General features: G+C 45.8%; 1 protein-coding gene across 3 annotated transcripts in view; it reads right to left on the bottom strand.

Annotated features, from left to right (window-relative positions):
- Positions 1 to 13,357, bottom strand: part of CEP44 (centrosomal protein 44) — a 302,123-nt gene that overhangs the window by 30,094 nt on the left and 258,672 nt on the right. For 2 of the 3 annotated variants that reach the window (XM_078677077.1, XM_078677078.1), the window contains exons 9-10: positions 2,879 to 3,012; positions 2,570 to 2,607 (exon numbers count right to left, since the gene is read on the bottom strand). In XM_078677077.1, the coding sequence (XP_078533203.1) occupies positions 2,570 to 2,607; positions 2,879 to 3,012 (172 nt within the window). The remainder of the gene's footprint in view (positions 1 to 2,569; positions 2,608 to 2,878; positions 3,013 to 13,357) is intronic. The other variant, XM_078677079.1, reaches the window with a different exon arrangement.

Here is a 13,357-nt window from a genome sequence, read left to right as displayed (position 1 = left end):
GAGCTCCATTTGCGACAAAAGGCATCGCCGAGCGATAGCCAACTTGGAAACGCCAGTGCACAGTATTGCTGACACTGCGCGTTCTCTTCAGAGGCCAACAGATCTAACCAAGCATCTCCCCAGTGCTGAAAGAGACCTTGCATCACCTCCGCCTGGGGACGCCATTCATGATCCGCTACGCACAGACAGTTGGCTTGTCTGCCATGGCGTTTAGAGAGCCTGCCAGGTGTTGAACCACCAGGGTTATGTCCTGCTGTTCCATCCATGTCCATAGACACTGGGGCTCGCGGACAAACGGTCCACGACCCCACCCTGCCCTGCTTGTTGCAGTACTACATGGCAGTGGTTTTTTCCGTGAACACCTGAACTAACTTCCCTTTGACGGAGGGAAGAAATGCCTTCAATGCCAATCGAATCGCTCGAAGCTTCAACAAATTGATGTGGAGCCCGGACTCCGCTGGAGCCCAGTGTCCCCTGATCTCCCCCTCTCCCAAGTGGCCGCCCCATCCCAGAAGTGACGCTCCTGTCACAATTGTGAGATCTGGTTGGGGAAGGGAGAGAGGTCTGCCGTTGACCCAATCAAGATTCGTCAACCACCACTGCAGATCTCTTGCACTTCTATCTGAGATCTGGACCACATTGGTGAGGTTTCCCAGATGATGTGCCCACTGGAACTTCCGGTCCTACTGCAGAACCTCCATATGCCTCCTGGCATGCTTTATCAACAGTATTCAGGAGGCCATGAGGCCTAACAGCCTCAGAGTCAGTCTCACCGAAATCCAGGATAAAGGCTGAAACATCGGAATCATAACCTGAATATCCTGGTATAACTGCTCGGAAGGATAGGCCCGAAACTGCACTGTGTCCAGAACACCCCCGATGAAAGGGAGTGTCTGAGAAGGAGTCCGATGTGACTTCGGCACGTCTATAGAGAACTCCAGCAAATGCTGGAGGTTCACCAGTCTGAAGGTGGGAGGCGACAGCCTGGGGCAAGGACGCCTTCAACAGCCACTCATCGAGGTAGGGGAAGACGGATACCCCATACCTGCAGATGAGCTGCGACCATCACCATCACCATCACCTTGGTGAACACCCGAGGAGCACAGGTAAGGCCAAAGGGGAGCACGGTAAACTGAAAGAGTTTGAGGCCTACCTTGAACCACAGGTAACGTCTGTTGCTCAGCAGGATGGGGATGTTAAAATATGCATTCTGCAGGTCAAACGCCACCATCCATTCTTCTTGGTCTAGGGCAGACCAGGTCTGAGCTAAAGTAATCATCTTGAACTTCTGCTTCTTGAGGAAGAGATCGACAGTCCGAAGATCTAAAATGAGCCGCAAACCTTTGTTCTTTTATGGAATTAGAAAGTAGCAGCAATAACAGCCACTGCATACTTCTGAATCCGGGACCCCCTCTATATCTCCCCTGGCCAGGACAGCTGTAACTTCGTTTTGGAGCAATTTTAAATGATCCTCCGCCAGCCGTTCTTGATTTGGGAGGAGGAACCATGCCTAGAGCGTTGGTGCTCCTTACTTAGTCGACGGACGACAGTCGAGCTGAAGATTAAGTCCACTTAGACATCTTTTTGTGCCTCTTCCCAGAGGATTCCGATGACCTTTAATGGGACGAAGAGAACTTGGGGCTCCAGGAGCCATAGCTCGAGACACCAGAGACAGACGAGGTGGGGGTTGGTAACCAACATCATGCAGTGACAGGCACTGCACGGTTTAAACCTAGTCTTCCTCGAAGACATCCTCGCACACAATGGAAAAGCATTCCAATGCGGACAAAAAGTTGAAAAGGCCTGTCAAAAAGCAACAGAGGGGTAGCTCTTACGAGATCTGCACTTAACGGGCGCTAAAGAAAAAACAGACGTCCTCGCGCCTGGGTGGCGCCTGTACAGTTGACCGCGACGTCATAACCAACGCCAACAACAATGCCAAGCAGAGCCGAATGGAGCCAACCGATCACCCGCAAGGGGTATTGCTCGAGCAAAAGTTTCCAGGTCCAGCCTGATGCCTGGGAAACTCAAAGTTAAGGAATCTGGAGCTAGAAGTCTCTCTCAGATCTTTGCAATTGTAATGAGGGAAGAGACACGGCGATGAACTTTATGTTTTTTGCACAAAGAAGCGGTCTGCGCCTCATAAATTGCTTGTTCCATTATATAAATCCTTTCGTGTCACATCGTGCACTTATTCATTAACCTTTTGCAATAGAATGGATGATACAATATACTCTTCTGTAGCTGATTATCTGGTCTGCATGGCTTACTCTGAGAAGGAGCTAAACCGGAAGCCATCTATTGCAACCAGCAAGTTAATTATTTAGGATGGTCTCCTTGAACTTGTTCCTGGATCAAACCATTGCTGGTTTTAGATACCAAGGGTAGTTTATATTAAAGTTGATGTTTTGTGCTGTGTATGTATTTTAGCAGTTTGAAAATAATGTTTTGTAGCTATAATTGCTATTTTTAATCGTCTAAGGGTAAGGTTTTTTGGGAAAACAATAAAGTATCCTATTATCAAGCTAAGCACAAGGCTGGACAGACAATGTAGATTACTATTACTTACATTTTGTTTATTCGTTCCATTCTCTCTCTGGTTGTTTTCTATAATAAAACCAATAATAAAGATATCACAAGGAATTCCAAATTTCATACAGATTTCTTAAGTTCAGTTTTGAAAAGGCCATGGTTTGTGAAGGACCACATGACAGTATATTTTAAAAATAAAAACAAAAACAGCACTGTTTACGCGAATTTGAAGGATTTTACAAACACATTTAGTTTAATTGTTGTAAGGAGTTTCAACACCAAGAGAAAACGTGTTATGTTGACCTTTAATAAGTAATTCAGCAAAGCATGTGACAGTTGTCCTTACCTTTGAAACTGCAGTCAAGCGCGCATAATTAATGGCCATGTCTTTGGGAGAAGAGTCTGCGGATAGTAGTGAGCTGTAGCCAGACGAGTGACGATTAAAACTCTCGGGCATCTCTTCTTTTGTCCCATTATCTGCTGAAACAGTATTCGTATTTACTTTTATCTTTCAGCTTATTCGCAGTAGCTGTCAAACATTGAACTGTATTAATTACAATATATTATTTTTAAAAGTATGTTGTTACAAAATCTCCCAGCACTGGTAGCACAGGATATGTTTCTCCTAGACCATGATGTTAACACGGAGAAGAGAATGCAACCTGGCAAGGTAGCCTTCACATAGAAGCAAAGACATGTTTGTAGTGAAGATAAGGGAGCTTTCAACAGAGACCAGTTTTCATTACTTTCATTTGTCTGGCTTTAATATCCTTGTGCTATGTTTCTATGCAGACCTATTGGCTTTAGCAATGCTTTTTCAGTCTTTCCTCTCAATTACGGCTTTTTTTTTTCAATTCATGAAGCTTTATTCGGTACAAATGAATGACCATAAAAGCACAAGCATAAAATATACAGTAATTCATAAGAAGTATTAAAAGTAAGAAATATTACAGATAACATTAACAATCAAGGTTCATTGAAGCACATACTTTTCCTGGAATTAATGCACTTATTTAAAAATGTTGCAGTATAAAAACAGACATCCGCAGATTGTAGGTTAAAAATTAAGTCCATAGCCTGTTTAACTGTACGTACACCATACTTGACAAACATGGGTTTCAGGAAGGTAGTACGAAAGTTCATTTACAGTTTGCAAAACAGCAGAAAGTGCAAAGTGCTCTGGGTAGACACGCCATCACACATACATGGCCCTGTCGGGTGTTTCTTGATGTTCGGGTGGGCCACTAGGTAATGTGCCATACCAAGTCTAAGTCTAGTGAGCACAAATTTATGTGACTGCCTAGTCACCATGGTTAAGTAAAAATGAAATCCTTCCCCCAAGCTGTATCTGTTGTAAAACTTGACAATGGACAACAATCCAGAGGCAAATGCTCGCTTCTTCCCTACAAATGGCAAGAATTTACTTTTCATCTCAGCTTTTGGGATCTTCGATGCTGCACTAGGATCAGTTAAAATATTCAACTCGAATATGTTCGAGAAACAGACAACAACATATTTAACCCAAGGAATCTCAAGATATTTTTGTCCAATAATAAACAATCCTCGATTATAGATCTGTTAACCCCTTCCATGCTGATGACGGCCCCCAGCCGTAATGCACTACGGGGCTCGCATGCCGATGACGGGCTGGGGGCCGTCATAACCCCGCCCGTTCGCGATTCTGCCGCACAGGCGCAGAATCGCGGCCGCACGGAAGGGGTTAAATGATTTCTCATCCTTAAGCCAGATAGAGCGCCACACCATCAGTGGTCTAAGGGATAACAGATCGGTTAAGTAGTTGATGACTAATTCTCGGTGGATTCATTCAGTTGGGGCAGATGTTGGCAAACACAGGAGCTTTTTTAAGAAGTGATTTTCTTCCAGCTGCAGACTATAATTGCAGCTGTGGCCCCATACTCCCACCCCATATAATGCTATGGACACACATCTAGCCTGGTAAATCTTAAGCATATCCAGTGTGCGCCTTTCCCCAACCTTCGCAGCAAATCTGAAGACACCATGGGCATTCTTGGCCATTTTATTCCGTATATTGATAAATTCGCTAGTCCATTTCCTGTCCTTGGAGAAGGTAATACCTAGATAACAACATTTTTCAACCTGTTGCACCTTTTCACGGTCAATAAAAAAGGCATTCAAAAATTTGCTTTTGGCCCCACAGGTCATTGTATTTGTTTTCCCTTTATTGATTACTAATTTTCTGTATTTGATAATGGAAGAAAAACTATCCATTAGTCGCTGTAATCCCACAGGGGTTCTTGATAACAGTACACCGTCATCGGCATACACCGGTACTGGGGCACCTTTAATCTGAGGAGCATCTGCATTAACTTTTTTTAAAATAGCGTCAATTCCATTAATAAATAATATAAAAAGGAGTGGGGCCAGGACAAAGCCCTGCCTAATTCCCCTTTTAACATTAAATTTCGGAGTGCATTCTCCTCTGGTTCCAAAGCGTACGCTAGTTTGCAGTTTCTCGTACAGCCTTGCCAGGAAGAAAATTATGCCATCAGGAGCTCCTAGCATCAACAAGGTTGACCATAAGATGGAATGGTCTACCATGTCGAGAGCGCTACTTAAGGTCCGCAAAGCAGAGGTAGAGGGAGCCGGGTTTCGCTTTGGTGTATTTCCCGATCAGTAGATCAAGATTGATGCACTGATCAAGTGTGCCCCGGCCCTTCCTAAATCCATACTGGCTGTCAGCCAGAATGCCCTCCTGTTCGGCCTATTCCTCTAATCTGACAAGCATGACTCGACTCATAATCTTGACCGACGAGTCAAGAAGAGAGATGGGGCGATAATTTTTTGCACCAGACCTACTTCCTTTTTTATAGATTGGCACAATGATGGATTCGCCCCAGGTTACAGGTGTCTTAGAGCACACGGCTGGATTAAAGACGGAGGCCAAAAGAGGCCCCCAGATCTCTGGTGCTGCTTAGTATACATCAATTGGCACCCCATCTGGGCCCTGGGTCTTCCCTCCCTTACTGGTACGTATACATTGTTCAACCTTGTTAGGTGAAATGTTCAACAACAAGACATCCCATCCATTGGGATCAATATCCACAGATCTATTAGAATCAAAGATATTAGAAAAATGGGCTGTCCAACCATCACTCGAGACATTAGAGGTTAACTCAGGTGTCTTTTCATCCTTAAGGAAAGAAGAGTTAACCGTGGCCCAAAACAAAGTACTATTTGATAGCTCTGCTGCTTGATTGAGGGAATCCCACGCCTGTTGCTGCAATTCCCTCTTCCTCTGTTTAAGTGCGCATTTATATTGCAATCTTGATTTAATAATTAGATCATTGTCCCTGGGCTTTTTAACTAAAGCCTGCTTCAGGTCGTTTAAAGTGGCAGTGCAATGATGATTGAACCAGCCCGGTTCCTTCCTTTGGTGGGCATTACTACGTCCAGTGAACTTAGCATTAATAACTTTGTTGATTTCATTAAAAGAGAACAAAAGCTTCTCATGGTCATTTCTATTTTCTAAAATGGATACAATATCCACTAAATTCTCCTTAACAATGGAACTATTCTCCTTAACAATGGAACTAGTCAATTTGTGGGCCTTTCTCCTGCCCATCTTAGTCTGACACCATTGGTCCTGTGGGGTTCTACATTAGTGACCGTCAAACCTACATTAACTGTGCTACCAGCCCAAAAGTAGTATCCAAAATAATGCAATTATGGTCACTTAATGTAGTTACAATAATTCTGGGGGGAGCACAGCGGGAGATAATATTAGAGGACACAATCACATGATCAATTATAGAACTGGTATGCCGGTTTTTAAAAGTAGGGATGGGTAGACCATCTAAGTCTTTACTATACTCTAGAATTTCCAGGTCATAACAGCCCATAAGCTTACGCAATTCTTCCCCGTAGCTGTTATGCCCGAAATGCAAGACATCCCATCCGGCGTTGTTAGTGACCCCACAGACCTTTAGCGATGACAGTTCACATAGATTAATATTAAAATCCCCTATCCATATAAAATCAAATATAACATTCCTATCTAAACATAGATTTTCGATAGCACCAGCTAAGTCTGTAACTACTTTAGCCCTGGTTTGTCAAAAATATTATTATAATAATTAATCAATAGGATGTTACGATCTTTGTCCTCAACAAGCCAAAGAATCTGCCCGTGATCGCCCACGGGTAGGTACTTTCTAACCACAATTGGGCGTGAAATAGATACTAGAGTAAATAGGCCCCCTTTCGCTCTGCCTGGTCCCATACCCTGAGCCGGTAAATTATAGGAGACAAATCCCTCATAGCTAACTTCGTCCCTGCACCATGTTTCTTGGAAACATAAAATGTCATAGATATTAATAAAATTTGGCCAGCCCGGATCCCTCTCCTTGGATTTTAATCCTGCCACATTCCAGCTGACAAACGTGGTGTCTTTATCACTTATGCCAACACTATCAGACATTAAACACTGTTTTTGACCCAATCCATTTTTCTGAGGGCTAGTACTTGTGTCCCGATACTCCATAATCACACTTGGATCAGCCACCGGTTCGGGCCCAGGTGTGGCATTTAACTCAGAAACCACAGTATTAACTTCGATATTGTCCATACTGGTACAGGTAGTAACCTGGGGTTGCGGCTGACCATTCTGTTTAAGTCAATCATTTACATCCAAAGTGCTTAAGGCCTGAAAACGATTTGGCATAGTGATATCAAGAAGTGGCCTGTGAATAGGTGAATAGGGTCTACTTCTTTTAGTATCATTAAGTGTAGTATTAAGGTGGCTATAGGCAAAAACCAAGCGAGCGGGCACACACATTGTAGTCAGTGATCGGCAAGGAGGCTGCTCTAAGAAGAACTGTGGCTGCGTGTTGTGGGTGTTTGAAATTTACAATGACACAGTCTCCCCTGCAGCTCTTCCTAGCACTCCCTATCCAGTCAACCCTTCTGGTAGTTAAAATTTGATCAGAGAATGCAGTGGAAAAACCACATTGTCTGTTTAACCAAGATACCGTTTTGTTTTTTAAGGAATCATGGGTTTCCTGGTGGCTCTCATTCCCAATTTCAGGTACATTAGTTAAAACTACGACGTATGGTGCACACTCAGGGGGGAGGTTAATAGAGTGCCTTCGCCTTACCTCAGTCCATCCCTCCTCCTTCCTTACTGCTGTTGTTACAGCCTGGATACCTTGGCATACTGGGGGGGCTGGATTCTGAACAGCAGTCTCCCTAACACATGCCCCCCTCCCAGGGTGAACGTCTTGGTTAATATTACCACTCTGTGCAGGGGTGATTAAACTACCTGCATCATCCATATACTTGTTCAGAAGTCCTCCTAATCTATTTACCTCCGCAGACATCTGGTCAAGTTTGTCCACTAGAGGTTTAATAATACCCTTTATCTTTAGGTCAATGATGCTGACTAGAAGATTAAGTTGTTCAGCATCCAATTTTACACTGTCATCATTAGTCATAGCATCATTATCCTTAACAGGTTCTATAAGGGGGGTAACTGCTCTTTTTCTAATTGTACGGGTACCCCCTCGTTTAGGCAGGACTTTTCGACACGCTCTAACCGCTCTAGTGGCAGGGGTCGGGGAACGCTGTACTGATGTGCATATGGAATCATCCATTTCGGTTTGGATGGGGACTGACTGCTCAGACACTACCTCGACAGATACGTCCAGGTTATTGGGTTTACAAGTATCATCCATTACTAGCGGGGCAGGAGAAATGCACAATGCAGAGGGTAAAGGAGGGCTATTTAATCCTAGCGACGATCACCTCTCACTATTAATTTTATGTACAACCTTGACTAGATAGTTGTCCAATGTGGCTGATGCTGGTGCTATCTTATTTTTAGACATATTTATGAGAATAAAATATTCAGGTAGGGGTTAAAAAGACCGTGTAAGCTATCACGAATTGTCCAAAATAGAATAATCCACCAACTAGTGGCACAAAAACGAATATTATATAAACACACAATAATAATATGCTGAGGCAAAATTATTAACAAAGTCTCACTGTAAAATGTGGGGGTCCAAAATCCAAAGTCCGTGGCCCTGCCCTGCCTCGGTCTGCCCCGGACGGCCACAGACGGCCACAGACGGCCACAGACGGCCACAGACGGCCACAGACGGCCACAGACGGCCACAGACGGCCACAGACGGCCACAGACAGCCCGCCCTTTGCACGGGCTTAGCCCGGCGCACGCCCGTGCGCGGTCCCGCGACGCGGGGGCTGCGTCCCTTTTTAGTGCGCCTCCTGGCGCGAAGAGTGCGTGTTTCGGCTTCCGCTGCCGCTGGGGCGTCTGGGACCAGTTGTCCGGAAGTGATCCCCCCCTCCGCACTGGGGCCGCTGGTGGCTGTGGGCTGCGGCGGCGGGAGGGAGGGAAGCTGGAGACAAGTGCGGGAGACTCCGGGCCAGCAGGTAGGACACTCGACTTGCCCCCAAAGTGTAGCTTAGGCCCCCCAATTACGGCTTGTGGATCCAGAAAAGAAAACTGGGTAGAGCAACTGGAAAACACAAATAGCTGGCATTCGGAAATAGCATACAAATGCATGCTCTCGTTTTAGTAGCTCAACAAGCGCACTGAATCTTACCCATCAGGTTTGCACAAATGCTAATCAAAATATGTAAATCCAGCGTCTTATCCTTTTGCCGATGTGTTGTTGTATAAATACATCTAGAGGGGATTTCCACCAGGCACCCTTACAATGTAGACAGAAGTCAATAGCAGAGGGCTGCCCTCAGGAGATGTTTTTCCTTTTTTCTTTATAAATATGGTCCCCTTTTAGAGGGCAAAACTACTCATTGCCTGGTGAGTGGGTGAAAGGAGTTTGGGCAACCTACTGGAATGAGGGGCCAGTGTTGTAAAAGTTACTTCCTTCGGTAAAGTAATAGCTTGTTGAGACACAGTCTAGCCGCAGATTCCTTAATTTTGAATTCTCCCCAGGCGCCAGTCTGGATCCAGAAATTTTTCAGCAGTACCTCTGCCCGCCAGGAGACTGCATCATTAGGCTCCATGAAGACTTCGACTCCGGAAAAAACGTCAGTGGAGCCATACAGGTCCCCTCTGGCAAGCGGACGTCAGTTTCTTCTGTGAGACCTTCCACGCCAGAACACAGAGTCACTACAGAAGCTGGTTGTGGAAACAGTGTGTCAAAAAGATCAAAATGTGAAACATTAATAAAGAAGAAATATCAAATGGCATGTTAAAACCAGACATGGATTTTAAAGGAAACCCCAAAAAGAATCAACAAAGCACAGGGCTACATGAAACCTCGCACCCTGGTGAATAGCCACCATGTAAGAGAGGAAAACCGTACACACTATAGACTATTAATCAATAGTAATGAATGGCATGGTAATAGCAAAACAAAACCAATAAAAAAACAACACCAAGCTGTTTGATGAATCACATTAAAACGGGACATAGTGATTATGCCAATACAAGGTATGATGATACCAAACAAAGTCTTTCAAAGAAGGAACAAATAAATCAATACTGTTCAATAAACACTGTTAACTGGAGACTAATCGACTGTGAAAGTTAACACACCTCCCACCCTACTGACTACTCACATTTTGAAATGGATGGTATGGCAACATCTAAACAAAACCTATGAGGCAAGACCAAGTGGTCTGTTGAGTCCCAACATTAGAAGAGCGAGACTATCACCGGAATATAAAACCAGTACTGAAAAAGGGTATAACCCTTACCTCAAAGGTCGTTCGCAGAGTGGGGAGGATGGGCAGGGTGTTAAGGAATCTGCCGCTAGACTGTGTCTTTATCAGATTTTACTTTACCGAAGGTCAGTAACTTTTACATCTGAGAGACATCTAGCCGCAGATTCCTTAACTTTGAATTAAATACCATAGCTATACCCAACTGGAGGAGGGTCTGCGAATGAACCCTACAAAGTTCTCAAAGAGAGCTAGTTGGCCATGACTAACAACCAACCAAACATGCGAAGGATTAGCAGAAAAAGAAGTTCGCTCTTAACAAACCCTCGGTCAGTACCACATTCAATGGGAATAAAAACAGTCATGCAGGCACCAGCGAATCAAGCTTCAAAAGGCAGGGATAAAATCCCAAACCAACATCTAACAACAGTTTGGCAGTATTATTTAGCCCTCAGATAGGTATAGAACTCCTGGACCAAAGAGCCAAGGACAAAATGAATGCTATGTGCCCGACTTCTTCACAACATGAAACAAATATGAGAAAAGAACAATCCTGACAAAAACCAGAAAGAAGGACTTCTAAATCTCACCCCAATATAACCAAGACGAAAAAATTATCAATGCAAGGTGTGGGAATACAATCCATGCATCAAAAAAAATGATGAACAATAGTCCATCACCAATACAAGTACCTCTTTTGGACAAAATCATTGTCCAAAGGATATCTAAAGCATTACAAAAGATGAAATGGCAAAGCCATACTAATTAGAATCCTGTTACAGCCAATTATGCTGCAATTCAGAACTATATAAACTCCTATATAGATCGCACTCAATACTACATAACCATTGTTAGAACTGGCTATTTCTGGTAGGCTAAGGCTGACGCCAAAGCCAGGCAGAAACCACCATTCTAGTCAGGGCAAGGAAGTCACATGCCAAGATAACCCCTGCTCACCCCCTTGGTAGCTTGGCACGAGCAGTAAGGCTAAACTCGGAGGCAATGTGTAAAGCATTTGCGCCAGCACACAACAGCAACAACATTGAAGGCACACCACAAAAGGAACTCCACACAAGGTTATATTAAAATAACTTTTGTATTGTCAAAACACATCAGATAAAAATCACACATGTACATTGTGCCAACTGGCACGGGCAATATTCATAAGGGATTATTTACAAGACAGGGCCACATGGGTCACTGTCAGAATCAACACATTTAGAAATAGTACTTTGTAGATCATAGAAAATAAGATATAAAACAAAATAACAGTTATAAATCACATCCAGTAACTACTAGAACAGGTAAGTACCACCTACGCAACCCTAACCACCTTAGGAGAATGTCACGCAGGGGACCAGGACCTCACTAGGACCACCTGTACTAGAAAGAACAACCACCTAAGAATAAAATACATTTAGGGGTATAAACAAGAACACATTACCCATGATGCATGAAACACATTCAGAGGAGTAGTAAAGGAAAACACATGATGCCTAAAAACATTCAGAGGTGTACGGACAACCACCTAAGTATCACACAGCATTTAGGGGTCTAGGAAAGAACACATTACCCATGATGCATACATATACATTCAGAGGAGTAGTAAAGGGAAACACACGATGCATAAACCTACACATTCAGCGGTGTTAAGAACAAAGCACATGATGCAATAAAATACATTCAGAGGTGCAGCGCAAGAAGACACATGATGCCTAAAACATTCAGAGGTTCAGGAATAACACATGATACAAGAAAACACATTCAGAGGTGCAATAACCATACAATTGCGCAAAACCTACATAAGCCACCACCTGTGGCAGTCCCTAGGCCAACTGGCCTTGTTGGGGCTAAGACGCCCTGTGTCTCAATGTCAGGGGCCTAAACGGTGCAGGTGCCCACTACTTGCTGGGCACCTGTGGACAATCCCAAGACCTAAATGGTGCAGCTGCCCACTAATTGCTGGGCAGCTGAGAAGTCAAATCTGTGGCATGGGCTCTCAGTAGCCCTTGAACATAAAACAGCGCCACACGGAGCCACACAGGCTCTGAAAACAACTTAGGGGCGTTGGAGCCATCTGGCTCTAAAATCCGCTGTGCCCCAGGAGCCCACGGGCTCCTTAAACCATCACATATGCCCACGAGCCTCTCTGGGTCCTAAAACAAATGCCCCTTCAGAGCCTCTCTGGGCTCTACTCAACATTGGGGCGACCCGCTGCCAACCGGGGCCGCCCTGCTGCACCAACTATGCCCCCCTAGACAGAGGGCGGGACAAGGACCATCGAGAGAGCCTATGGGGCTCTAAAACACGCAATGCCCCCGAGCCCTCTTAGGCTCTCAGTAAAGGAAAAATGCCCCCGGAACCTCTCAGGGCTCCAATCACCAGGAAGCAGCCTTACTGGCGGTGGGGTCCCTCACGGGGGACCCTCGGGGCTCTCTAACGGACGCTGGTGCCTTCGGTGGAGCCCCCCACTCTGGGGGACTCAAATCAACAAGTGCCTCCTCACTCCCTCTCCCCAGCAGCCGGCTTTGACTCACCGGCTTCCGCGGGGGGGGGGGGGGGGTGGGGGGGAGAGTGCGGGGTGGGGAGTGCGGTTGGGAAGTCCTCTCGTTGCTCCGGTCCCGCTCTGGTGCTGCCTGTCCTCGCTGCCGCGTTGTGGAGCCCCCCCTTCACAGGGGCTCCTCCTCCTGGGCGGCTGGGCAAGGCGGCTCGGCTCCTTCTTCCGGTGGCAGTGCGGGGCTCTCCCAGACTCACGGGGGCCCCACGCCATCTCCCCCGTACTTCTCCTCTCTCCCCGGGCTGCGGGGCGGGACTTCCGGCCGGTCGCGCCAGGATTGGCCGGCCGGCCAACCACTTCCGGGTCGCTGCGGGCAGCGCAGCGGCCCCGCTTAGGCAGGCAGGCGGGGAATCACTTCACCGAGGGGTGGGCTCCCTCGAGGTGAATTAAAAAGTTAATACTAGCGGCATGGCCGCGGGGCAAATGCCGGGTGGGCACCGGCTCGGCAATAAAAGCGCTCCCAAGCGCAACCAGTAAAAGCAAAGCGCTCTCAGCGCTAGGGCAGGAATGAAGCGCTCACAGGCGCTGGGAAGGAAAGTAAAGCGCTCCCTGGCGCTTTGAGGACGGTACAGCGCTCCCAGG

This window comes from Lissotriton helveticus, chromosome 2_1 (assembly GCF_964261635.1).
Source record: "Lissotriton helveticus chromosome 2_1, aLisHel1.1, whole genome shotgun sequence".
NCBI classification, from domain to species: domain Eukaryota; kingdom Metazoa; phylum Chordata; class Amphibia; order Caudata; family Salamandridae; genus Lissotriton; species Lissotriton helveticus.
Note: the sequence above shows the minus strand (reverse complement) of the source record. Positions and strands in the feature narration are given on the sequence as shown.